The sequence below is a fragment of the Mustelus asterias genome, chromosome 14, assembly GCF_964213995.1.
Source record: "Mustelus asterias chromosome 14, sMusAst1.hap1.1, whole genome shotgun sequence".
Taxonomy (NCBI): Eukaryota; Metazoa; Chordata; class Chondrichthyes; order Carcharhiniformes; family Triakidae; genus Mustelus; species Mustelus asterias.
Genome location: NC_135814.1, coordinates 85,109,670 through 85,137,384, shown reverse-complemented (window position 1 = coordinate 85,137,384; position 27,715 = coordinate 85,109,670). Strand labels below are relative to the sequence as shown.

At 45.1% G+C, this 27,715-nt stretch overlaps 1 protein-coding gene across 2 annotated transcripts in view; it reads right to left on the bottom strand.

Annotated features, from left to right (window-relative positions):
- The window catches only part of LOC144503830 (diacylglycerol kinase beta-like), a 559,892-nt gene that overhangs the window by 307,325 nt on the left and 224,852 nt on the right, over nucleotides 1–27,715 (bottom strand). For both annotated transcript variants that reach the window (XM_078228759.1, XM_078228758.1), the window contains 3 exons: nucleotides 24,665–24,782; nucleotides 13,197–13,285; nucleotides 11,310–11,426 (listed from right to left, as the gene is read on the bottom strand). In XM_078228759.1, the coding sequence (XP_078084885.1) occupies nucleotides 11,310–11,426; nucleotides 13,197–13,285; nucleotides 24,665–24,782 (324 nt within the window). The remainder of the gene's footprint in view (nucleotides 1–11,309; nucleotides 11,427–13,196; nucleotides 13,286–24,664; nucleotides 24,783–27,715) is intronic.

Sequence of the window (27,715 nt, the reverse complement as noted above, 5' to 3'; positions counted from 1 at the left end):
GAGCTAAGTGTTCCATCACTCTTCTATCTATGGTTTACAAGGTGGTTCAACAGCTTGCCCTTAACCAGATAAAATTGGTTTTAGAAACCATCCTCCCAAATGAGCAGGTGGGCTTCAGAGAAGGAAGAGGCTACTCTGACAAAGATCTTGCACCCATGACCAACAAGGCAAGTTTCCAGGAGTATTGAAGATTAGACTGGGGCTGTGGTTTTCCGGCCGCGTTGTGCCTGGCGCAGATCACACTAATCTGGGAAAACTGCATGCGGCCTAAAGACAGGTTCTGCGCCTGGCGCCAAACGGTTTGCAATCTTCCGGTGCCTTTCTGCTGGTGCAAACTGGATCTGACCCAGAAAGATGCAAGGCTGATTAGCATGAGATTGACTAGATTTCAATCTCATTGGCGAGTTCGACACAGGACCATCCCCCCTCCCGGATGGTTCCCATCCCCTCAGTGGCATGTCACTGGGGTGCAAATCACTACTGGTCCCTTGAAGTGTGGTCCAGGTTCCATGGATTGTGAAGGCGGGTGAGGGGGTGAGTACCGCTTAGCACTAATATCCAGGGTGCAAAAGGGCAAGTCAGCCACTGCCATGGTGTGGGGTTAGGGGAACCTTCAAGGATGGAGGACCTTGGCGGGGCTCGAGTTCCACAGGTCAGGGCCCACTGTTGGGTTGGGGCTTGTGTGGCGGGTATTCTCACTGGCTGCTGAGAGGCCCTTCAGGAACTGCCTATGATGCCAATTGCAAAGCCTGCTAATGTCGCACTGGTTACCCTGTTTGAAAGGTTCTTTGGTCTATTTTTGACATTCCGTCCCAGGCCTGACTAACAGTTGCAAACACAAGCATGATGCCCACACCGGGGGTCTTGGAGGCCACTGAATCCCTCGGTGTTGGGGACACGGCTAGACATTGCCCACCTAGCGCTGTCAGCCAGCACAAAAACAGAAAATGTTGGAAAATCTCAGCAGGTTTGACAGCATCTGTGCAGAGAGATTAGAATCAACATTTTGAATCTGGATGACCCTTCGTCAGAGGTGCCGTCAGTGCCAAATTTCACCCTGGTATTGCAACCTGGCACTTCCAGATAGTACCCTGGCACTGCCAGGTGGGTATCGCCAGGGTGCCGGAGCAGTGCCAAGGGAGTGAGAGCATGGGGAGGGTGGAACCTGAACCGGCTGGGCCATGAGGAGGGTGGAACCTGAGGGGGTTGGGGCATAGGGAGCGGGGTCATGAAGGGGCGTGCATTAGGTGGGATTCAATGCCCTGATGCCAGAGATCTTTGTTCACTAGGGCCGGAGGGAAACATCCCTTCAATGAGGGCAGTGCCAGGAGGGGGTGGAGGGATGAGGATCCCCCGATGTCTGTGGGGGCGCTGGGGGGGCCTCAATTTCAAATAGTGATTGGGGCGCTCGACCTTTGTGAAGCTGAAGTATCGGCATTTTTAGGCCCTGTCCCTCTCAGAACCGGTGCAAAACTCACCACTCTCCCAAAAATGACCAAATGTGGGGCGATTGCGATCTTATTCACGGTTTTCTTGCCCAAAATGACACTTGGGGAATTTTCCCAGCCCGCCCACCATGGGAATCATAGCGGGTGGAGGTAGCGGATCATACAAAGGTCTGTTTATCTCGGGCAGGATTTTACGGCATTGGAGTGAGCGCGGCTGGAAAATCCCATCCTTTGTCATTTTTTGGGAAAATTTCACCCTGGAGCTTCTTTCATAGATTCGTCACAGCCTCAGCAGTTCATATGGTGAAAGTTTATCAAAAGCAATAAGTGCATGTGCCAACATGAGTCTCATCATCAATACCTATTTAGCAGAAAGGAATGGAAGGGAGTGGATTTTCTTCCTCAACACTTTGTGGGACATTAGCTAAATTAGAATGGTTATAGTGAGCCCCATGACACTGGATTCAGTGGATGATGCCTATCGAAGTGTTTGAAATACCCATCTTTACCACATTGTACGGTGTGATTTAACTACCGTCAGCAATCAAGAATAATGAAGGAAATCAAGTGGTAACAGTTAAACTATCTAATAAAACCAACTAAAGGATAGAGCAACTTCCGATTCAAACTGCAGCAATAAACAACAACTTTTATCAACAACAAGAAGCCTGCTTGAGCGGGCCATGGCTGTGAATTATATAACAAAGTCATAAAATTCTATAGGGACCATTTGAAACACAATTTTAATAAAGAAATAAGGCCCATGTCTATCAGTGAAAAATTTCCTAGGAAATTGGGTGCCCAGAAATTGGAATACATCTAATTTTCTGGCCCACATTGAGACTTGTGTTTGACAAAGCTTTGGAAAAATTGGGACTAGAATATTCTACACAATGGGCAGAATTTTCCCGTCCCACCTGCCACGGGAATCGTAGCGTGCAGGGGTAGACCATGCAAAGGTCCATTGACCTCGGACGGGATTTTCCAGTCTTGGGGCAAGCGCGGCCAGAACAATCCCGCCCAAGGTCATCAGAGATATCTGACCCTGCAGACTGAACCCTGGATTAATTTAGGAAATGCATTTGGAGTCTGCTTTGGAATTTTGCATTTCCACAGAGCATGAAACCCTCTGCTAAAATTTCAGGTCTGTATGCGACAGTAAGGGAAAGATCTGTTGACTGTAAATTATTTTTGTGCAAACTGGGTTGAAATGGAATCATGTTATAAGATGAGAGTAACTTGACCCACATAAAAACCAAATATATGTATTGAAAGGATTCCCTTTTCTTTACTGTTGCTTTTTCCACGTTCAAATGTATCCATCCAAAGTCTTGAAAATTATTTTTTTAAACAATGATGGCAACAACGCCATTAACTGTTTTCTTTATAATTCAAAGATTTAAAAATGAAGTGTGGGGAATTAATTGAAACTGAATTCTGAACCGGCTTAATTATTCCTGGATTTAAAATTTTACCATATGTAGGCCGTGACACAACAAAGGGATTTCTTTAAATTAGTCACATATGTCGATTGTCACAAAATGCAATTTATTCAGAAAGTATTATTCATTACTAGTGTCAACAATTTAACGTTTTAAAAAATAATATCTAGCAGGGTTTCAGAAAGAGCGAACACACTCGGGATATGGTAAGGGTTTACTGTAGGTGCAGACTTCAAAGAGATATATCCAAGATCACAAATACAGCAAACAAACTCGGGATCCTACATAATTAATGCTCTGGTGACTGCAGTTTCCATGAGCCACCCTTGGCACAAACAACTGAATCTATTTGACTTCAATCGAATTACAAGACAGCTCTTAGATCTGCTTCTGCTGATATTTAACCCTCTCCCACTCAACTGATGAAAACACCCACTCAAAATGTTCTCAAGCATCCTTCTAGAGCTGAAGAGATTTTTCATTTCATTGCACCGCTCAGCTTTATATAATCTCCTTTCTTCTCCTCTCTAAATCTCATACTCCTGTAAAGATGGTAACTGGATGACCTTCCCCCATGGTTTCTGAAAATGTTTCTCATGAGCCAGCTGCTCATGGACACATGGCATTAATTCAATCGTTTGATTTTCCTCCCTCACTATAGAGAAGCACCCTTCTAAAACTCAGTTTGAAATTAGGAACGAGCTATGTGGAGGAACATTGAACTTGTGTCTCCTTTGTCAAGCTTTGAAGAATTAGAAAATAAGATCTGATAATTTCTCCAGGTATCACCGTAGCCCATTTTAATTTTATGTAAATATATATTATTCACTGAAACTACATTTCTTTTTGGAACTTGTGGGTTGAAATAGGTTTCACACCATACATTCATCCTGAGAATGAGAACAAACTAACAGGTCTTGGAATCATAGAATACAATGTAGAGAGAGGCCAATCGGCCCAGCAAGCCTGCAGTGACAACAATCCCACCCAGGCCCTACCCCAGTAACCTCACGTATTTACCTTGCTAATCCCCCTGACACTGAGGGGCAATTTAGCATGGCCAATCAACCTGACCCGCACATCTTTGAAGTGTGGGAGGAAACCGGAACACCCGGAGGAAACCCACGTAGACCTTGGGAAAATGTGCAAACTCCACACAGACAGTCACCTGAGACTGGAATTGAACCTGGGTCCCTGGCGCTGTGAGGTAGCAGCGTTAACCACTGTGCCCTCGTGCTGCCCCGTCTTCTCTTTGTAAAGGTTCAATATGAGTGGACTTTGGGTGACCAGGAATCCGCAGAATAAAATCAGACCAAATTTGGCTTTGCTTTAATTGATATATTTACCTGGGACTAAGTGATGTTGACACTGGCTGCTGAGGTAAAGCATTATTACCCCGAATACCGACATTTCTTTAGTGATGGGGAGTGCAAATATGCTCACTTCTAAGGAACTGTTAGCGGAGTAGATCATGAACAGATTGGGAAGTTGAGGATTTGGTAAGAGTGGGACGCTCTGGTAAGATGCGAAGTAGATCAAATTGAAATGAGGGTTAATATTTAGAATTAAACTTTAAAATCGGTAAGACAGTTAACAGTGGAAAATTTGCTGAGTGTGTAAATTCAATGCAGAGAAAGAAGGATCTGTTTTTTATTCCTAGTGATTTGTCTAAAATCAACCAAATGGGTTAATTTCAGAACTTTAATCAAATATCTAAAACAAGATTAAATAGAGATGACGGTGCAGGAAGTGCTCCACATATGAAGTGTGTGGGAGGTTGTGGAGAGTAGTGTGATCCCAGGCAACTACATCTGCAAGAAGTGTCTGTAATATGAGGAACTTTGGTTTAAAAGTTTTTTTGAGCTGGAGTTAAAAGTGCAGACATTGCAATGCATCAGGAAGAGTTTTCCCAGAAGATTTTGTCCCAGGCAATCAAACTCTTTGGGCAGAATTTTATCAAATAAAATTGAAGTGTTATAACGGCGGGAACACTGGCGCGATCTGCGCCAGTCTGACAGGCACAGGGCAGAGGGGGGGGGGGCAGAGGAGGTGGGGGGGGGGGGGGGGCAGACTAACCATGCCAATGAGCCAAGCTTCAGGGCACTCGGATGCCGTTTTGTAAGAATGCCCCAATCTCACAGTGCACTCGGTGATCCTTTCCTTCCCTCCACAGACATTGGGACTTCCCATCAATGGCATATTACCCACCCCCTCCCCAATGCAGGTTGTTGGCATCAGGGAATTGGGGCCCTCCAGATGGGTCCCCTTGCCTGACCCCCAACATGACCCCAATGTGACCCGCCAACATGCCCTCCCCATTATGACCCCTTCTTGCTCCACCCCTACATAGTCCCCCACCACCATCATAGCTCCCCACTGTAGCCCCTACTCAGGCCCTTCCCATTGTAACCCCAAGTCAGACCTCATCCCCAGTCAGGCCCCTTGGATTGCCCCTGGCATACTGGCACTGCCCACCTGTGCTGCCGATCACTTGAGACTTCAATGGACTCCTTGCTGTGGCCATCGAACCTGGTCTGTGATAGTGGAGGCTGGTGTTGATTCATGTCCATGTGACGTCCCGCTGGAAAGGTGGGAACATTCCGGGAGAGGGGACAATATTTGCTAATGAGATTGAAATCAAGTCAATTTCATGCTAATCAGCCTCATGCGCTTCCTGGGCATGATCTGGCTTGTGCCAGTGGAAAGGGGCCGGGACAATTGCAAATCATTTGGCGCCGGGCTGTTAGGCATACATGCTATTTTCCAAGATTGCCGTGATCTGCGCCAGGTGTGGCAAGGTTGGAAAATCGCCTCCTTTATGTTAGGTAGTGAGTTAGATCTTATTAGAGTGGTCAGGAAAAGAAGGGTGGTATTGCGACCCACGCATGTAAAAGGACCACAGATGAAGAAGTGGAAGATCTTCGTCAACAGATGAGACTTTTGCTATTAGTGTGCAATGTCAGTAACTGCAACACCAACACCTTGACTTGCTTCAGTCACAATGCCCACTTGACCAAAGCGCAAAAATAAAAGCCACCACAAAATAAACATTCCAAATAGTCACCTGGCAGTACAGAACCTGAACATTGCTAAAAAGAGAAACACATTGTCCAGGTTGTTCATCTTGCACTTCTCAGGACAAACACAAGAATGCCAAATTTCACCAATCACAATAATTAATACTACAGATATTGTTGGTTGGCAAGTAGACTCTGATTGGCCCAGGCCAGTCATGGAGAAAGCAAAGGCTCTCCAGGCTCCTGGATAATGTGCAAGTCTTGAACCTATTCCTTTTGTTTGAAGAAAATGAACCTCTTTATATTAATGTATATAATTTCTAGCAAACATAAATGAGCCACATTGCAAGCTCGATTTGATTATCTTCAATTGCTCGTTCGTATAGCTATTAGTGTATTCAGGATTATTTAGCAAATGCAAAATTACATCTAACAGTAGATGTAATGTTTTGGGTTTTGAAAGCATAGGCTGGTGAGTATGGTCTGTATTCTGTCTATTACACACTGCTTGATTCAATCTGCCAATTGCTGGGATCTACAGCCTATACATCACACTGGCACTGACACGACATTGCTCAATTGTGTGGTAGGGAGAACGTCTTTTTGGACTGATCGTAGCACAATGTTGGTGGAAAATATTACTCACATAGACGCTGCATTGTAGCACCAGTGAAAGGCTTACAAATCGAGGAAACAGCATTCATTCCACAAAGCAAAGCAATCCCCAACTAACTGATCAGATCAAAGCTTTGCCACAAGGTCATGAATAGTGGTTGACTATTAAGCAACTAACGGGGAGAAGGCTCCAAAATACGTCCCCATCTTCAATGATGGGCCAAGTCCACAAACAGTGCTTAAGACAAAGCTGAATCACCTGATTCATCTTCAATGAAGTGTGCTGAATAGATGATCCATCACAGCCTTCAGCTGAGCCTTAGTCCCAGCATCACAGATGCCAATCTTCAGCCAGTTCAATTTGTTTCAGGGAATTTCACAAAATGACTGAAGGCACTGGATAGAGCAAAGACCAGAGGAATTGTCAGCTGTAGTACCCAAGACCTGTGCTCCAGAATTAGCTACTCTCCTGGCCAGGATGCTTCAGTAGAGCTACAGCAGTGTCTTTTACCCATCAATGTGACAAATTGCTCAGGTAAACCTGTCCGCAAAACACAAGACAAACCCAACCTGACCAATTACCACCACACCCATCTACTCTCAGTAATCAGCAAAATGATGGACAGTTTGGCAGTTCTGTCAAGTAGCACTTATACAACATTTACCTGCTTACTGACGCTCAGTGTGGGCAGGGTCACTCAGCTCCTGACCACATTACAGCCTTGGTCCAAACATGGACAGGAGAGCTGATTTCAAGAGGTCAGGTGGGAATAACTGCCTTTGACATAAATATAACATTTGAACGAATGTGGCATTAAGAAGCCAGAGCAAATCCGGGAGAGAACTCCCTACTAGTCAGAATCATACTTAGCACAAAGAAAGCTGGTTGTGGTTGTTGGAGGTTAATCATCTTAGCTGCAAGACATCACTGTAAATAATGTCGTGGGCCCGTTTTCAGCTTCTTCATCAGTAACACTCTGATGTGGGATGTGCATTGATGATTGCATAGTGTTCAGTACTATTCACAACTCATCAGATACTGAAGCAGTCTGTGTTTGCTTGCAGCAAGACCTGGATAACGTTCAGATTAGGTGGATAATTGGGAACTGGCATTTGTGCCACACAAGTGCCTAGCAGTGACCATTTCCAATTAAATGGAAATCAATATTAGTAGAGAAATGGGGAAATTAATGGGATTGAAAGTGGATAAATCTCCAGGGCCTGATAATAAGAGTACTTAAGGAAGTGGCCCTAGAAATAGTAAATCCATTGGTGGTCCTTTTCCAAAATTCTCTGGATCCTGGAACAGTTCCTACAGATTGGAGGGTAGCTAATGTAAGCCCACTATTCAAAAAGGGAGGTAGAGAGAAAATAGGGAACTTGAGACCAGTGAGTCTAATGTTAGTAGCAGGGAAGTTGTGAGAGTCCATTATCAAGGATTTCATAGCACAGCATTTGGAAAGCAGTGATACAATCAGACAAAGTCAGCGTGGATTTATGAAAAGGAAATGACAAATTATGCCAGAATTCTTTGAGGATGTAATTAATAGAGTTGACCAGGGAGAACCGGTGAATGTGGTTTATTTAGACTTTCAGAAGGCTTTCGACAAGGTCTCACATAGCAGATTACTATATAAAGTTAAAGCACATGGGATTGCATGTATCCATTGAGATGGATAGAAAGCTGGTTAGCAGACTGGAAGCAAAGAGTTGGAATAAATGGGTCTTTTTCCAATTGGCAGGCAGTGACTAGTAGAGTACCGCAGGGGTCTGAACCCCACTGTTCACAGTATATATTAATGATTTGGACAACAGAACTAAATGTATTATCTCCAAACTTGCAGATGATACAAAGTTGGGTGGGAGCATGAGCTGTGTGGTGGATGCAGAGATGCTTCAGCGTGATTTGGACACGTGACTGGAGTGTCCAGTCAGTCCAAGTCCAATATAGTGTCTCTGTCTGCAGGATTCCGTTCTTTGTTCGGAAGAGACTCTCTGAAGGAAAGACTTGGGAGTGATGGTGGTCAGAAGTATCGGCATATGATCAGCTGCGGCCATTATATCAGACCTGCAATGGTCCATTTTGAAAAACAGAATTTAAACAAGAGAATATGGAAGAAGGAAAGATTTTAAAAAGATTTTCTTGCTTCATCCCTTGCTTGCATGGCAAATTAGATAGTTTTTTTCTGTACTTCTTTACAAAATTATTAATATCATTGTGGATAAAATCTCGTCGTAAAGATGCACTTTCAATCATCAATATTGCTGAACTTGTCAGATGTTCCTGATTCATTGTACTTTGCAAATATTTTTTTAACTCTGTTTAATACAGAAAAAGAACATTCATTGGAATCATTTGTGTCAAGTTTTTAAAAAATATTTTCAGAATGGTTTCCACATTTGGAAAGGTTGCCTGCAAACGATCACGAACAAATCTGTACAAATCAGCTGATGATCTAGAAGCACAGAACTCATTATTTTCCATGAAATATCTATGGGCGGCACGGTAGCACAGTGGTTAGCACTGCTGCTTCACAACTCCGGGGACCTGGGTTCGATTCCCAGCTTGGGTCACTGTGTGGAGTTTGCACATTCTCCTTGAGTCTGTGTGGGTTTCCTCCGGGTGCTCCGGTTTCCTCCCACAGTCCAAAGATGTGTGGGTTGATTGGCTATGCTAAAAATTGCCCGGTTAGCGGGATTAGTGGGTAAATATGTAGGGATATGGGGCTAGGGCCTGGGTGGGATTGTGGTCGGTGCAGACTCGATGGGCCGAATGGCCTCTTTCTGTACTGTAGGGTTTCTATGATTCTATGAAATGAACTGTTTCACTTCAGCTTCAAAAAGATTTGTTCTGAAGAGACTATGTCCTCCCAGTAGAATTCACTTAATTTCTTACTGCAGTGGCTTTTAGCATTCTCACCCAAACTTCTGTCGAAAAGCATGCAGAATAAATTTTTTTCTTCAGAGGTTCACTTCTAATCTACAATTGCACCATTATTTTGTCACAAATAACACTGACAGTCTCAATGATGATCTTCTCTTTCCCCTTTAAAGTGATTTCATTGTCAGATTGATAGCGCCACTTCATATTAACTGATCTTTCTTAATTTTAATGAAAATGAATTTTCTGAAAGTGCAGTCTTTTTTTGCCCTCCTCAGCCCTGTGAGTCAAGTCGCCCCTTGTAGCTCGATGATGGCTACCCTGAGTCCCTACTGCAGGCTGGCTCACTCACCACCTTTTCTTTTTGCCAATTTGTCATTCCCAGCGGCGCCTTGCACCTCACCTCGACAACCTTGCTTCGCTGCTGACTGCCTGGCTGTGGCCTGCTCTGCCTTCCTCAGCCCCTGGCCTGGATATCGAGTCGCCCCTGCTCCCCCATTAATGGTTTGCTTCTGAGTCCAAATCTGCTGGCTGGCTCACTACCACCTTTCCTCGTGGCTTTTTTCACCAATACCCAAAATAGTTACTTAAGTAAACACAGGAGATCTTCGCCTTGACTGCTGCCTCTCGCCTTCCTAATCACTCAATGTTCACCAGTGTTTTCCTGCTCTGAGGGGACTCGACCAATCAAAGTCTGATGTTACTCTGCATTGCCTGCTGATAGGTTCAAATGCAGAGTGTCTTCAGGCTCTGATTGGTGCCCACAGACACAAGGGGGAGAGGCAAGGGGCTCCTCCATTGGTCAAGGCCCTGTGTCTAGGCATAATGTGTTTCATTACAAGCCTGCCCCTGTTCCAGGTCATGATGCTTGATCAGAACTGGGAAAATATAGAATTGTAATAGCTTTTCTTGCCCGAGTAGAGTTTTGAATCCAGATATCTAGGCAAACGCCACAAGCCAATACATTAATAACACTGAAAATAGCAGTTTGGACATGATGTTCATTCCCATAACTAGGATTTGTTTTGAGCTAATGATGTTGGTAGGGACATTAATTAGAGTGAAATAGTTGACCTCAGAAATACTGTGCTACAGCATGTAATAATAGCTCGGTTCCCATCCCTAGCCTGGTTTACTGTAGTAACCTGGGCTTGTGCAGCTGTGATCCCTACTTTGGAAATTTAATTAGAGTGAAATACTACTTTGAGGACTTGACAATAAGGGAGATGGAAATTTATTTTCTCCTTTTAAGAACCCCTCTTTCCATTACTATGTTATTTTTAAAAAATCTGGCAATAGCATCTCACGGAAGACAGCCGTGCAGATGAATCATTATTTTGCAGTGCAAGTATCATAATGGCAGCACCAAGGAAAATGTAAATCAAAGGGCAAGTGAGACAGCGTTTAGGATAAAATTAGCAACACAAGGAAGAGTTGTACACTGAAATGGCATTGTTTTCCCCTCCATGAACAGCACGACACCAACACCAAATAAGCTAATTTTAACATGATATACATCAATGGTTTATATCTGTTTTGTTTATTTTCCACGTCTCGTGAGTTGTCGTCTTAACCGAATGCACGGATTCACCTACTTTGCTCCTCTCCCTTCATTTTAAAATGAAACATCATCATCTGGACTTTGTATAAAATGCAAAAGAATCTGACAAAAAAAATCTTGCGAATATGGTGAACTATGAAACGCGCAAAGAACACTTTTTTTCATGATCATCACCATTCCTGTTTCAAACTGTGCATATCTGGGTAACATTTCCATTGGCAACAATTATTTGACGGTGCCGCGAAACCAGCCTGCCCTCTAGTGCTGATGAAATATGACTGGACTTTCTCAAAAAATCCTTGCATGTTCGTTTTAAAAATTGCATCTTATTTTCTCTGTACTTACAGTAATTTGGCACCAAACACAGTGGAGACCTGTGAGACCCTGGTAACATTTAATGCTTTTATGGCACCGGTCGCACTTGGTTGGAGAGTTCCCTTCCACCCAAACGTGCTGCATAACCTGTATAGAAGGTAGAAAAATGGGGGAAAAAAATTAGATCAGTAACATAGATTAATCAGATAATTAGCTCCGTTGTATAAATCAAATAGGGCTCTTGCATAAAACAGACAGACACACCAGCGGATTCCAATTCAAATAATCCTAATATAACATGTTAAATTATCTCACTGACATGAGTAAAAAAATATGAGGGCACTATTTTCAGAATGACTTCATCATAAAATAATTTTCAGAATAACCAACCTTTGAAAAGTCACATTTTTTGTGGTGTTTAATTAAATTTTAAAACCTCAAGTTGCTCAAAGGCCCTACACACTTTTCACCTGTCAGTCTGTGTGGGACTGGGGAAGGATATTAGAGGGAGGACAATGGTCAAACTGTTAAACTTAACATTTATCCTCTTGAACAATTGATGGCAGTTCTATTTCTGGAAGGAATGATCTTGTAATGTGGTATTCATTTAGTTTTGTGACATTCTTTTGGAGTACAATAGTCTGAGAGTTGTAATGGCCTGGATTCAGTTAGCAACAGAGTGGGAGTACACACCACTGACCACATTTGAAACTATGGACTTCCCTTTTTATACCAGAGTCTTAGGACCTTCCTGTCCTGTTCCCGATTGAATCTGGCAACCAGGTGCTTCAGGAAATCCATTTATGAGGCAGAATTCCATGGATGCCAAGTCCCCTTTCATGTCATGAACTGAAAACCCCCCACCCCCGATATTGTGGGAGAGGTATTTTGGGAGGCAGGAGAGGGTGAGCAGCATTGGGGACATGCAATATTGTTGGGGGGGTGGGTGGTGAGCAGTGTCAGTGGTGCAGGAGGGGGTTTAACAGTGTGTGGAGTTGGGAGGTAGGAGCAGTGTTTGGAGGTTGAGCAGTGTTGGGAAGGTTCATTGGGTGGGGAGGTATGGTGTTGAGCCATGTTGGATTGTAAGCAATGTTGGGAATGAAGGAATAAACAGTGTTGGAGGGTGGAAGGTAAACAGTTTCAAATATGTCGGGGTGCCGGAGCACTTTGAATTGAATCCTCTGAATTTAAGGCGCTGCACTGAGCAGTGGGTAACAACTACTCAAGCACTGGGCAAACAATCCAAGTTTACAGCCGACAAGTCTGGGGATACCATCAACGTGGGATCCAAAAGGGCCAATCCTGACAAACCTCAAGTTTGGGGTTTGAATGTAAATTGGCTTCTGGAAGTTCCAATACCGCTACCCCACACCTCTCTGTAGCAGCGAATGGCTTAGCCACATCTGGGATCAGAAAATCTGGGCTATTTTTTGTTTTTGATGACCGCATGCTATGTTTTAACAAAATCTAGATCAAAGGAGTTAATTTTTAGTTGGGATATATTTTCATCACACAACCCAAATGATGTTTCTGATTCATTGACAGGCTTTGAAAGGCACAAAGATCAAGTATTATAATGACTTAGTCTAGACTATGACCTGCCCCAATATGTATTTCCTAGGTAATTATACTAAACGTATTTAAACAACAATTACTTTAACAGCACAACCAATTTCTCAAATACAAAAATGTTACAGATAAATCTCTTTATATCTCTGAAAAATTAGCACTCAATTATTGGGCTTGGGTTTGTTATTGAATGGTTTGCTTAAGACAGCGAACTTATTTGTTTGTAAAGTTTGCTTCGAGCAAGATTCGAAAACATGAATGAATGCTCCATTTTCAGTCTTACAGTATTCACAAGTTCAAAATCTATCTTCTGTATGCACTGCAAACGATCAGTGAAATTGCACTTACATTAGTATTCCTTTTGGATTTCACATACGTGCTTATGCATGATGCAATTTCTTTGGAAACACATCTCTCATGGACTGTGTACTTGCAAACTGAAAAATAAAAAGGGAGGTCAAATAATTATTTTGTAGCAAATGTGGATTTCTCTTATTTATAGGATGCCAGTCTACCCTGTTTAATATGAAATTACTTAATTTTAATTATTTGTTAACTTGAATATTTCTGAAAAAGAAGACTTTTTTGTCAAAACTTTTGGTCTTGCACTCGACAGAACTGCTCGCAAGAATATCAATGTCAGGGGAAACAAGAAATTTATGCTGTATGAGAAGAAAGTGTTGATTGGTTGGCAAGCGGAATCTGACTGGTAGAGGCATTGCCATGGAAAATGCACCAGTTGATGGTGTCTAACAGTTAACTGCTATGCATTGTTTGCAATTTAAATCAGGCTGTTGGACTTTGATTGGTCATGGCATTGCCCTGAGGAATGAATTACCAAATGTCTGTCACCTAAAATTGTTTCATTCACATTTTTGATGATTCAGACTGTGTTGATCAAAAGCCAACTTCAAATTGACAGGTATGAGCTGTATCAATATGATTCATGCCATCAATCTTTCAATAACTAGTTCAGTAAACTCTGTAAGCTTTAATTAAACTTGGAATTCTAAGGATGTAGGTCTGCTCTCAATCTGCATTTGGGAACAAGGAGGAAGCTTCCCATGTGTGGGCTTGGAATTTCATAGCTTAGGTCCTAGGCAACTGAAAGCAGTCTCTAATGGTGGAACAATTATAATTGCGATGAGCAAGAGGCCAAAATGAGATGTTTGCAGATATATTTCAGAGGTTTGTGCTCTAAAAAAATCTTATATATTGTTACATTTTTGGGTGAGATCCTCCTCTATCTTCTTCTTATACAGTCCCTTGGGTTCGAGCATGATTTGCTTCCACTCCGATTTGATGGATCCTGAGATGTCTAATGAGTCCAATGCACAATCTGCATGTGGTGCTTGAAGAGTTGGTAGATAAATGGTTTAGAGGTTTGCTCTTTCCATTTGATTCTTTGATTTCACCTCTGTTCCTGATGAAGTCTCTCCATGTGTTCATTGCCATTCTGAATGAACCATCTCTATTTTGGTTGGTCATAAGCTAGGGTCTCCCTTGAGTTGCTGGTTATGTTTGGCCTCTTCAGGGATGATTTGAGGAGATCTCTAAAGCATTTGCCATGTCTTCCTCGGAGTCTCATGGCAACAATAAGTTCTGAGCAGAGCAGGAACTTTCCTGCCACTGGGTTTGGAGGATGGACGTTTGAGGGGCAGAAAGATGTAGGGAGGAAATTCCATTACTTAGGTCCTAGGCATCTGAAGGCATGGTCCCCAATTATGGAGCAATTTAAACCAGGGATGCACAAGAGACCAGAATTAATGAGCACCAGATATCATGGAGAGTTGTTGGGATGGAGGAGATTACAGAAAAGAGAAGGGAGAAGCCACAGAGGGACACAAAAACAAAGATGAAAGTTTTAAAATCAAGAAACTGCTTGAGTGAGAGCCAATGTATATAAGGAGCACAGGGGCAACAGCTGGTGCGAGTTAGGACACAGGTAGCTGAGTTTTGGATGACCTCAAATTCACTGATGGTAGAAGGTGAGGACCAGCCAGGAGTGTGATGGGAGAGTCAAGTCTAAAGGGAACAAAAGCAGAAATGAAGATTTCAGATTCGAGGCAGGGTGAAGTTGGGCGATGTTATGGAGGTGGAAATCCGTGGTCCTGGTGATAATATGGATCTATGGTCCGAAGCTCATTTTCAGGATCAACTAAAGTTGTGAATAGACTGATTTGTGAATGGATCAATTTGACGCAAGCTGTTAACAATGGCAGGGATAGATTTGGTAGCTAGGAAGCGGAGTTTGGAGCGGGGACTAAAAACAATTGCTTGGGTCTATGCAATATTTGACTGAAGGAACTTTCCGCTCATCCAGTACTAGATTTCAAATAAGAGGTCTATCACTATAGCAACAGTAGAGGCAACAAGATGGGTGATGGTGAGGAAGAGCTGGGTGTTATCATGTAAAAACTCTTGTATGAAGTCACCAGGGAGCAGCAAGCAGATGAGAAATACGAAAGGCTTGAGAACAGATTCTTGAAGGACATCTGGGGTAACAGTGCAGAAGTGGAAAGAAAATCCATTGCAGGTGACACTTTAGCTACGATTAGGTAGATAAAATAATCCATGTGCCTTGAAATATCAATAACAAAAATGTTTGTGTGTTAACTCTACATAAAATTGTGAAACTAATTGCTCTGTTAGGTGTTTAGTAGTTACAGCCGAATCTCTGTTTTACCTTGTATACCCTCACTCAATTGCTGTCTTGATGCATCACCGTCCAGATAAAACTCCCAATTGCTTTGGAAATACCCAAACCAAACAGGCATTGAAACTACACCACACACAACTAGAGTTAGTGATCCATTATTTAATAGCAATGGGACCAGTGGTGGTCAATTCCAGATGTTGGCCCTGAGGACCTAGATGCAGGTCCTGAGGACCTAGATGCAGTGCAGCAAGTAGCTCATAAGAACGGTCAAGATCATTGAATGCATCTTACAATGCCAGAACCTACAAACTGAATCATGAGCCTTACAAACTTCTCATTGCAACACATCCCCATTCACTCAATTAACAAGTCTCCATTGATCATGACTTACCCCCAATATTTACAGCTTTGCTTTATCCTCACAGATTCAGCGCTGCTGCAAGCTTCACACTCTCACATTTCACAGCTTGCACACACTGTCAACTATTCAATCCAGACAGACAGGTCATCCATAAACTTCACACCACTCAAACTGACATTCTCACTCGCAAGACAGGTTGGTGCATAACCAGAGTCAGCAGGAACTAACTGATGGGGACAAAAACCAACAATGGCCTTACCCCAATGGAGATGATGGTAGTCACCAGTGTGGCCAACAACTGGGCTAAAAATATTGAAGTTGAAGGTACCCTCATACATAATCCTCCTTACACATCCCCCCTCTCCTTTATCCCACAAGCTCTTCTGGATTTACAAGCTGCAGATCATGAACATTTATCTATGACTTCCCCAGATTCCCCTCATAACAATCCTTCCTTTGTGCCTTTCTCCATTCAGATAGCCAGGAGCTGCAACCTGGTCAGGCAGTACTGCAAAAGCAAGAAGTGGAAGAGCAGGAAGATAGTGGGGAAGAAGAAACATTGCCACTTGCTCTCATGTTTGAAACTATCAGCTGAGATACTGACATTGTTGGCAATTTAGAGGATGGCATAAAGGCTGAACCCTAGCTTGAGACTCCGTGCATGAATGGCCAGCAGGCAGGTAGCACGAGTTCCCACTCATTGGGAGGACAAGGTCACACCTGGGGACTGCGCGGAGATCTCAGTTGAGGACTTTGATGGAGCTGTCTATAGAAGGTGGATGCTGGGGATAAATAATGCACTGGCAGGCCTGCAGAAAGCATATGTGCAATGTCATTTGGAGTACTGTGAGCAATTTTGGGCCCCACACCTCAGGAAGGACATACTGGCACTGGAGCGGGTCCAGCGGAGATTCACACGGATGATCCCAGGAATGGTAGGCCTGACATACGATGAACGTCTGAGGATCGTGGGATTATATTCATTGGAGTTTAGGAGGTTGAGGGGAGATCTGATAGAAACTTACAAGATAATGAACGGCTTAGATAGGATGGACGTAGGGAAGTTGTTTCCATTAACAGGGGAGACTAGGACGCGGGGGCACAGCCTTAGAATAAAAGGGAGTCACTTTAGAACAGAGATGAGGAGAAATTTCTTCAGCCAGAGAGTGGTGGGTCTGTGGAATTCATTGCCACAGAGGGCTGTGGAGGCCGAGACGTTGAGCGTCTTCAAGACAGAAATTGATAAATTCTTGATTTCTCGAGGAATTAAGGGCTATGGGGAGAGAGCGGGTAAATGGAGTTGAAATCAACCATGATTGAATGGTGGAGTGGACTCGATGGGCCGAATGGCCTTACTTCCGCTCCTATGTCTTATGGTCTTATGGTCATGGAGCATTGAGGGGATTGGCAAAAATTTGACACAGGGCTTTGTACAGAGCTGTTAGACCATCATTTTTGGCATGGAAGTAATGGCCAACTCCATGAAAACACTTGCAGACCCACAGTTAAGATGATCAATATCTCAGCTTCCATTGCACTCTGCAATTGGGATCGGTGGGAGAGGGAGGGAGGAGGGTGCCCGCAGCTGGCCATTGGGGTGGAGTGGAGGGTGGGGAGAGTTCTGGGCTGGCCCGTGCGGTCCAGTAGGCCAGCTTCAGGTGGGGTGGGTGGGGGGAACGTCAGGAAGGCTGGCAATCAAAGAACAGTACAGCACAGGAACAGGCCCTTTGGCCCACCAAACCTGCGCCGATCACGTTATCTAGGCCAACCACCTGTATCCCAAAGAACAAAGAATCAGGGGGATTGTGGGCCAGGCCTGAGATCGGAAGCCGGCAATCGGGGTGGGGGGGGCATGCACCAATCCGTCAGTGCGGAGATCAGCACATGCGCGCACTGGCCCACTCAGCACTATGCTACTGGCCTCTCGGGTGGGATGAGGCCCTGTTCCCAACCCCCCCCCCCCCCCCCCAACTTTCCAAAGGGAATCATGCTGAGGCACGCTGTGTTGCTCAGAGTCTGGTAAGTGCGCACAAAAAACAGGTGGGAAATACTCCTGTTTTCCCACCCGATGGGCACTTAGTGCTTTCTTTGGGAGAATCCCAGCCATTGTTCATGGACAGTCTGACTGGAACAGCACTGTGTTGGTTGCCTTTCCAGTCTCCTCAGCTGCTCACTGTACAGCTAGTAACAATGCGAGAATGTGCACAAATTATGATACATGTTCTGGCAAGTATTGCAGAGGCGCCCCAGAGCAGTTCAAGGAGCTGATGCATTGTTTCAACATATCACCAATCTGTTCTTTCACAGCTCATGTGGCTGCTTGGCTTTTGTAGCAGGCATACCGCCCACCTGAGCGTGGGCTGTGCATCAGAGTCACGAGTCATCCTACCAAAGGATAGCTCTCGTCAGTCAGTAGTCACCCTCGCCTTTGTCTTGATGACTCCAGTGCAGATTACAGAGTGGATTGCAGAATGAAGACATCATGAGTGCTGCTATCATATCAGTGGGGACACGTTAGCTTAATGTTGAGGGAGCATGGTATATTTGAAAGTAGACATCCGATACTTGAAAAGTGACATATGCGTGGTCAATGGCACCGGATACCAGGGGAAAGCCTGCAATGCTCACAAAGTTGCATGATCACTTTCATATCTCTCTCCGGCAACACAGCGTAATGTTTAACAATAAATAACAATACATTTCTACAATCACAGCAATAGCCGGAAGAAATTGATTGATCAGTAACTAGCCTCAAGACTAACATAGGAATATAGGACTTAGGAGAAGGAATGGGCTATTCAGCTCTTTGAGCCTGCTCCACCATTCAATAAGATCATGGCTGATTTCATAGAAACGTCAAATCCCTACATTGCAGAAGGAAGCCATTCGGCCCATCAAGCCTGCAGCAGCAACAATGCCACCCAGGCCCTATCGCCATAACCCCACACATTTATCCTGCTAATCCTGCTGACACTAAGGGGCAATTTAGCATGGCCAATCAACACATATCTCTGGACTGTGCATCTCAAAAATGGATGCTGAATCAAATCTTGAAGCCAGTGTGTTTAAATTAACAAAAATGCTGTAGCGTGGTACTGTGGCATATCTGTTACTTGGATATCTTTGTCTTGGATATTGAGGCCCTGGTCAAGAAGAAAGAGACACATGACATGCATAGGTAGCTGGGATCAAGTGAATCCATTGAAGAGTGTAGGAGTAGAGTTGAGAGAGAAATCAGGAGGGCAAAAAGGGGACACGAGATTGTTTTGGCAGCTCAGGCAAAGGAGAATCCAAAGAGCTTCTACAAATACATAAAGGGCAAAAGAGTAACAAGGGAGAGAGTAGGGCCTTTTAAGGATCAAGAAGATCATCTATGTGCGGATCCATAAGAGATGGGCGAGATCCTAAATGAATATTTCTCATCAGTATTTACTATTGAGAAAAGCATGGATGTTAGGGAACTTGGGGAAATAAATAGTGATGTCTTGAGGAGTGTACATATTACAGAGGAGGTGGTGCTGGAAGTCTTAAAGCGCATCAAGGTCAATAAATCCCCGGGACCTGATGAAGTGTATCCCAGGACATTGTGGGAGACAAGGGGGGAAATTGCGGGTCCCCTAGCCGAGATATTTGAATCATCGATAGTCACGGATGAGGTGCCTGAAGATTGGAGAGTGGCAAATGTTGTGCCTTTGTTTAAAAAGGGCTGCAGGGAAAAACCTGGGAGCTACAGGCCAGTGAGCCTCACATCTGTGGTGGGTAGGTTGTTGGAAGGTATTTTGAGAGACAGGATCTACAGGCATTTAGAGACGCAAGTACTGATTAGGGACAGTCAGCATGGCTTTGTGAGTGAAAAATCATGTCTCACAAATTTGATTGAGTTTTTTGAAGGGGTAGATGATCTACCAAGAAGGTAGATGAGGACAGTGCAGTTGATGTTGTCTACAGGGACTTTAGCAAGGCCTTTGACAAGGTACCGCATGGTAGGTTGTTGCATAAGGTTAAATCTCGCGGGATCCAGGATGAGGTATCTAAATGGATACAAAATTGGCTTCTTGACAGAAGTCAGAGGGTGGTTGTAGAGGGTTGTTTTTCAAACTGGAGGCCTGTGACCAACGGTGTGCCTCAGGGATCAGTGCTGGGCCCACTGTTATTTGTCATTGATATTAATGATTTGGATGAGAATATAGGACGCATGGTTAGTTAGTTTGCAGATGACACTAAAAATTGGTGGCATAGTGGACAGTGAAGAAAGTTATCTCCAATTGCAATGGGATCTTGATCAATTGGGCCAGTGGGCTGACGAATGGCAGATGGAGTTTAATTTAGACAAATGCGAGGTGATGCATTTTGGTAGATTGAACCAGGGCAAGACTTACTCAGTTAATGGTAGGGCGTTGGGGAGAGTTACAGAACAAAGAGATCTAGGGGGTACCTGTTCATAGCTCCTTGAAAGTGGAGTCACAGGTGGACAGAGTGGTGAAGACGGCATTCGGCATGCTTGGTTTCATCGGTCAGAAGACTGAATACAGGAGTTGGAATGTCTTGGTGAAGTTGTACAAGACAATGGTAAAGCCACACTTGGAATACTGTGTGCAATTCTGGTCACCCTATTATGGAAAGGATATTATTAAACTAGAAAGAGTGCAGAAAAGATTTACTAGGATGTTACCGGGACTTGATGGATTGAGTTATAAGGAGAGGCTGGATAGACTGGGACTTTTTTCTCTGGAGCGTAGGAGGCTGAGGGGTGATCTTATAGAGGTCTATAAAATAATGAGGGGCACAGATCAGCTAGATAGTCAATATATTTTCCCAAAGGTAGGAGAGTCTAAAACTAGAGGGCATAGGTTTAAGGTGAGAGGGTAGAGATATAAAAGTGTCCAGAGGGGAAATATTTTCACACAGAGGGTGGTGAGTGTCTGGAACAAGCTGCCAGAGGTAGTAGTAGAGGTGGGTACAATTTTGTCTTTTAAAAAGCATTTAGATAGTTACATGGGTACGATGGATATAGAGCGATATGGGCCAAATGCGGGCAATTGGGATTAGCTTAGGGGTTTTTAAAAAAGTGCAGCATGGACAAGTTGGGCCGAAGGGCCTGTTTCCATGCTGTAAACCTCAATGAAGGAACAGCTGATCTGTTTTTGTGGCGAAACTCAGAACTCTTCGTCAAAAAGAAAACAAAACTGCCCTGAGATATTTTATGTTCATCTTAAAAGGACATCAGTGTCTTTGCTTAATGTTTGATCTTTAAGATGACAGCTCTTAAAATCCCCTCAGTACTCTCACGTGCTATGTTGAAATAAGGTATGTGTTACTTCAACAATGCTGAAGGTGCAAAGCAAACTGTCTGATCCTTGTCAAGTCTCTTGAAGGTGTCTGAAAGGGTCGGGTGGTGTTAAAATGTGAAACAGTCATGATATTATCCCCATGGTGTTGGGTTGCTGCTTTTATTCTGCCAGATGGCATAGTTCAAAAATAGTTTTCTCAATCAGACACAGATTTCAATCAGCTTTCCTACCCAAACTGAAGGAATTAAATTATTTCAACTTTGCTACTTACAGTCCAGTATAAAGAACTGACAGCAGCGCGGTGACACAGTGGTTAGCACTGCTGCCTCACAGCGCCACGTACCCAGGTTCAATTTCGGCCTCGGGTCACTATCTGCATGGAGTTTGCACGTACTCCCCGTGTCTGCGTGGGTTTCCTCTGGGTGCTCCGGTTTCCTCCCACAGTCCAAAGAAGAATGGGTTAGGTTGATTAGCCATGCTAAATTGACCCTAGTGTCAGGGGGACCAGCAAGGTAAATATGTGGGGTTACGGGAATAGGGCCTGGGTTGGATCATGGTCGGTGCAGACTTGATGGGCAGAATGACCTCCTTCTGCGCTGTCGACATTCTATGATTTAAGTGGAATTTTCTCTCACATCTCCTCGTCACCCCTGCCTCCCTGAAGTTCTGCTCTTTATTCAAAGTCTCCACTAGGGTCATGGAAGCAGCTCAGCACCTACATAGTTGTCCCCTAATCAGTTCAGTGAGATGTGTGTGTCTGAATCAAGCTCCAAAGAAATCTGCAGCATCTCAAATGCCAATTTTTGAGGGTAGCCCTCTCAGATTCTGTTGCTGATTTCTGGGCCGCTCCTTTGAATTTCTGTGAAATATTACTAAGAGGCCCAAACATCAAGGGAGTTTGAAGAGGAGAAATGGATATGGTGATCGGCCCAATGATTCATGGCTTTTTATTAATTTTCCAGAAATTGAGAAGGCTGACTCTCTGCATCAACTTATCTCAGCCATGTTCCTGCATGTGAAAGCACCACCCTGGGACTGAAGCCTTCAAAAATCAACCCTAAATTCCTGTGACTGGACAAATGTACATATTTAAAATGAGAGTAAGCATGCAACCTTACTAAAAGCTAAAATTAATCCCTTAACTACATGAAATCAATGAACCACAGAGAAACAAATCTCTTTCTTTAGAAAGCATGGCAGACAATGCCTGTCAAAGTTACAGATTACATTCTGTGTGATCAGGACAGTGTTACACTATCTCTCCACATCCTTCGCAAACCATCTTCTGCCTTTGACATGACTGACCACTCCAGCTTCCTCAAACACCTCTTTTCCATTGTCCAACTGGATGGGATTACACTCATCTATCAAGTCATAGCCCCAGAATCACTTTGCAATGGCTTTACTTCTCTTTCCACTCCTGCACCGTTAACTTTGAATTCCACCAAGAATCAGTGCTTGGCCCCAGCCATTTCTCATCCACATGCTAACGCTTGGTGATACCATTTGAAAATGCATCAGGTTCCACATGTATGATGTGGGTTATTTTTAAATACAACGGGCACACAATTGTTCCTGATTCAAGGGCACAGAACAGGAGGACTTCAAACTTCAATGCATAAAGGACCGTATTCCAGACTGCTTCTCTGACACCCAGTACTGGATGATATTGAGAGCACCAATGTCATTGTCTTCAGCTCTTGTCTGTTCCTGAGCATTGACTCTATTCCTCTCCCTGGCAACCAGTTAAGGTTGAACCAGGCAATTAGCAACCTTGATGCCATACTTGACCCAGACATGAGTTTTTGCGCACATATGCATCCCATCACGAAAACCATCACCTGATTTAAACCACCCATCTCCAACCCTCCCTCAGCTCATCTGTTACTGAAGCACTCATTCATGCCTTTGCTGCTTCTAGGTTTGACTATCCCAATGCACTCCTGGCCAAATTCCTATCTTCCACCCTGAATAACCTTAAGCTTACTCAAAATCCTGCTACCTGCACCCCACTTCACTCCATTGTCTTCTTCACCCACTGCTCACTGATATACATGGTGCTTCACTTTTAAAATTCTTATCATTGTTTCTAAATTCCTGTGAGATCTGGCCCCTCCTTATCTTTGTAACCAATTCCAACACTATAACCCGCCAAAATCTCTGCACTTCTCCAACTGTGTCTTCTTGCAAATCCCTCCAGCATTGGCATCTGTGTCCCCAGCTGCTGAGGACCTGAGCTCTGGAATTCCTTCTGTAAATCTCTCCGCTTTTCTTTTCTCCATTAGGATGCTCCTTAAAAGCTACCTTTGGACCAAGCTTTTGGCACAGTCTCCGGCGGAGCAATGTTCTTTCCGTGCAGGAGAGTTGATCTTCTTGTGTTTCTTGCAGCCCCTTTATTAAAATTCACACCAAAAATTGGTCCAAATGCCCGACCGGTATAATATGATACACTCCACAGGAAGAAAAAGCAGTTCACTGAAACATTGCTGCCATTTGACTGCATCTTCAAAACCACAACGCCTTTTTTTAGAAACAAATTTTAAAAGGTAAAGTGGCTTCAGAGAAGGTCAAACTATATGGCAGGATGGCGAATCGCACAGCACGCAAACATGTAACTAACCAAGATCTGCTGAAATTTAGAATGAAATCTATGGGACAATTTGGCAGGTTCCATCCAGTTTTGGACCCAGCTTGCCACGCAAGATTCCGTACAATTGCACAAAGCCATTTATTATCTACAATATTCTGCAGGATGTTTTGCCTTACCATTTAATCAGTGCTTACTGACACTTAACAAGCACAAGTCCCATTTAACAGATAACCTGTGCATTATGCTTCTCTTCTCTACACCACTCATTTCCTCAAATTATTAACTTCAATAACGTGATAACTATTGCATTAGCACAAGCACACCAAATTGCCTTATGTTAATACAGGTTTAACACATGCTAACTTTGATGCACAGACCAATGTATAATTAGGATTCCATCGGTTTTATGTTGGTGAAATTTCCATACCATTTAAGATTAAACAGACAAGTAATCATGATCGCAATTTAGTTAGCCTAACGTAAAAATAAAGTTAAAGTTTATTTATTAGTCACAAGTCGGCTAACATTAACACTGCAATGAAGTTACTGTGAAAATCCCCCAGTCTCCACAATCCGACACCTGTTCGGGTAAACTGAGGGAGAGTTTAGTATGGCCAATGCATCTGACCAGCATGTCTTTCGGACTGAGAGAGAAAATCGGAGCACTCGGAGCAAACCCACGCAGACACGGGCAGAATGTGCAGACTCCACACAGACAGTGACCCAAGCTGGGAATCAAACCCTGGCACTGTGAGGCAAGAGTGCCAACCACTGTGTCACTGTGCCACATGCAAATCTGAAATCAAATTTGTGAACTGTATTCTACAACATATCAGAACTTAACTGCATAATATGCGCAGATGCTCAGAAAGAATGGCGTTCTTTAGTAGTAAAATAGGTGGAGGATTTACTTACAAGAACAGCAAAGACCTTGTTTTCTAACACCCAACAGCATATTCAGACAGAAGTTGCAGTATGCAGGCTTGTTGAAATGTTTTAATCGCCAAACATGTTGCCCATCATCTTTCACGTTCTGCAGTGAAAGAAAGCATACACAATGAAAACAAATAGTAACTTCACTGAAATATTTCCTTTTCTTATTCCCTGTCTCTATCATACAATAGCACAGCTCTGAAAGAGGCCATTCACATCACTGAGTCTGTGTCGACTCTTCTAAAAAGCAATCCAGTTAGTTCCACTTTTCTGCTTTATCACCATACTCCTGCTGTATTTTCTCCTTCAAGTATTTATCCAATTCCCTTTTGCAAACTAGAATTTAAACTATTTCCATCACCCAATCGGGTGGTGAATTCCAAATTCTAACCATGTATTTCATGACAATTTTTTTCTCACATCATCTTTGGTTCTTTTGCCAATCACCTTAAATCTGTGCCATCTACTTTTGTGCTCTAAGCAGCACAAGTTCAGCTTTTAGTCTATCTAAATCCCACATCCTTAAAACCATTCCAGTAAATCCCTTCCCGGGAGGAGTGTGAAGCAGGTCAGCTTCACTGTGAAGCAGACCGGGAGGAGTGTGAAGCAGACCGGGAGCTGTGTGAAGCAGACCGGGAGCAGTGTGAAGCAGACCGGGAGCAGTGTGAAGCAGACCGGGAGCAGTGTGAAGCAGACCGGGAGGAGTGTGTGAAGCAGACCGGGAGCTGTGTGAAGCAGACCGGGAGCTGTGTGAAGCAGACCGGGAGCTGTGTGAAGCAGACCGGGAGCAGTGTGAAGCAGACCGGGAGCTGTGTGAAGTAGACCGGGAGGAGTGTGAAGCAGACTGGGAGGAGTGTGAAGCAGACCGGGAGCAGTGTGAAGCAGACCGGGAGGAGTGTGAAGCAGACCGGGAGCAGTGTGAAGCAGACCGGGAGCAGTGTGAAGCAGACCGGGAGGAGTGTGAAGCAGACCGGGAGGAGTGTGTGAAGCAGACCGGGAGGAGTGTGTGAAGCAGACCGGGAGGAGTGTGTGAAGCAGACCGGGAGGAGTGTGTGAAGCAGACCGGGAGGAGTGTGTGAAGCAGACCGGGAGGAGTGTGTGAAGCAGACCGGGAGGAGTGTGAAGCAGACCGGGAGGAGTGTGTGAAGCAGACCGGGAGGAGTGTGTGAAGCAGACCGGGAGGAGTGTGTGAAGCAGACCGGGAGGAGTGTGTGAAGCAGACCGGGAGGAGTGTGTGAAGCAGACCGGGAGGAGTGTGTGAAGCAGACCGGGAGGAGTGTGTGAAGCAGACCGGGAGGAGTGTGTGAAGCAGACCGGGAGGAGTGTGTGAAGCAGACCGGGAGGAGTGTGTGAAGCAGACCGGGAGGAGTGTGTGAAGCAGACCGGGAGGAGTGTGTGAAGCAGACCGGGAGGAGTGTGTGAAGCAGACCGGGAGGAGTGTGTGAAGCAGACCGGGAGGAGTGTGTGAAGCAGACCGGGAGGAGTGTGTGAAGCAGACCGGGAGGAGTGTGTGAAGCAGACCGGGAGGAGTGTGTGAAGCAGACCGGGAGGAGTGTGTGAAGCAGACCGGGAGGAGTGTGTGAAGCAGACCGGGAGGAGTGTGTGAAGCAGACCGGGAGGAGTGTGTGAAGCAGACCGGGAGGAGTGTGAAGCAGACCGGGAGGAGTGTGAAGCAGACCGGGAGCAGTGTGAAGCAGACCGGGAGGAGTGTGAAGCAGACCGGGAGGAGTGTGAAGCAGACCGGGAGGAGTGTGAAGCAGACCGGGAGCTGTGTGAAGCAGACCGGGAGCTGTGTGAAGCAGACCGGGAGGAGTGTGTGAAGCAGACCGGGAGCAGTGTGAAGCAGACCGGGAGGAGTGTGTGAAGCAGACCGGGAGGAGTGTGTGAAGCAGACCGGGAGCAGTGTGAAGCAGACCGGAAGGAGTGTGTGAAGCAGACCGGGAGGAGTGTGAAGCAGACCGGGAGGAGTGTGAAGCAGACCGGGAGGAGTGTGAAGCAGACCGGGAGGAGTGTGAAGCAGACCGGGAGGAGTGTGAAGCAGACCGGGAGGAGTGTGTGAAGCAGACCGGGAGCAGTGTGAAGCAGACCGGGAGCAGTGTGAAGCAGACCGGGAGGAGTGTGTGAAGCAGACCGGGAGGAGTGTGTGAAGCAGACCGGGAGGAGTGTGTGAAGCAGACCGGGAGCAGTGTGAAGCAGACCGGGAGGAGTGTGTGAAGCAGACCGGGAGGAGTGTGAAGCAGACCGGGAGGAGTGTGAAGCAGACCGGGAGGAGTGTGAAGCAGACCGGGAGGAGTGTGAAGCAGACCGGGAGGAGTGTGAAGCAGACCGGGAGGAGTGTGTGAAGCAGACCGGGAGGAGTGTGTGAAGCAGACCGGGAGGAGTGTGAAGCAGACCGGGAGGAGTGTGAAGCAGACCGGGAGGAGTGTGAAGCAGACCGGGAGGAGTGTGTGAAGCAGACCGGGAGGAGTGTGAAGCAGACCGGGAGGAGTGTGAAGCAGACCGGGAGGAGTGTGAAGCAGACCGGGAGGAATGTGAAGCAGACCGGGAGCAGTGTGAAGCAGACCGGGAGCAGTGTGAAGCAGACCGGGAGGAGTGTGAAGCAGACCGGGAGGAGTGTGTGAAGCAGACCGGGAGGAGTGTGAAGCAGACCGGGAGGAGTGTGAAGCAGACCGGGAGGAGTGTGAAGCAGACCGGGAGGAGTGTGAAGCAGACCGGGAGGAGTGTGTGAAGCAGACCGGGAGGAGTGTGTGAAGCAGACCGGGAGGAGTGTGTGAAGCAGACCGGGAGGAGTGTGTGAAGCAGACCGGGAGGAGTGTGAAGCAGACCGGGAGGAATGTGAAGCAGACCGGGAGGAGTGTGAAGCAGACCGGGAGGAGTGTGAAGCAGACCGGGAGGAGTGTGAAGCAGACCGGGAGGAGTGTGTGAAGCAGACCGGGAGGAGTGTGTGAAGCAGACCGGGAGGAGTGTGAAGCAGACCGGGAGGAGTGTGAAGCAGACCGGGAGGAGTGTGTGAAGCAGACCGGGAGGAGTGTG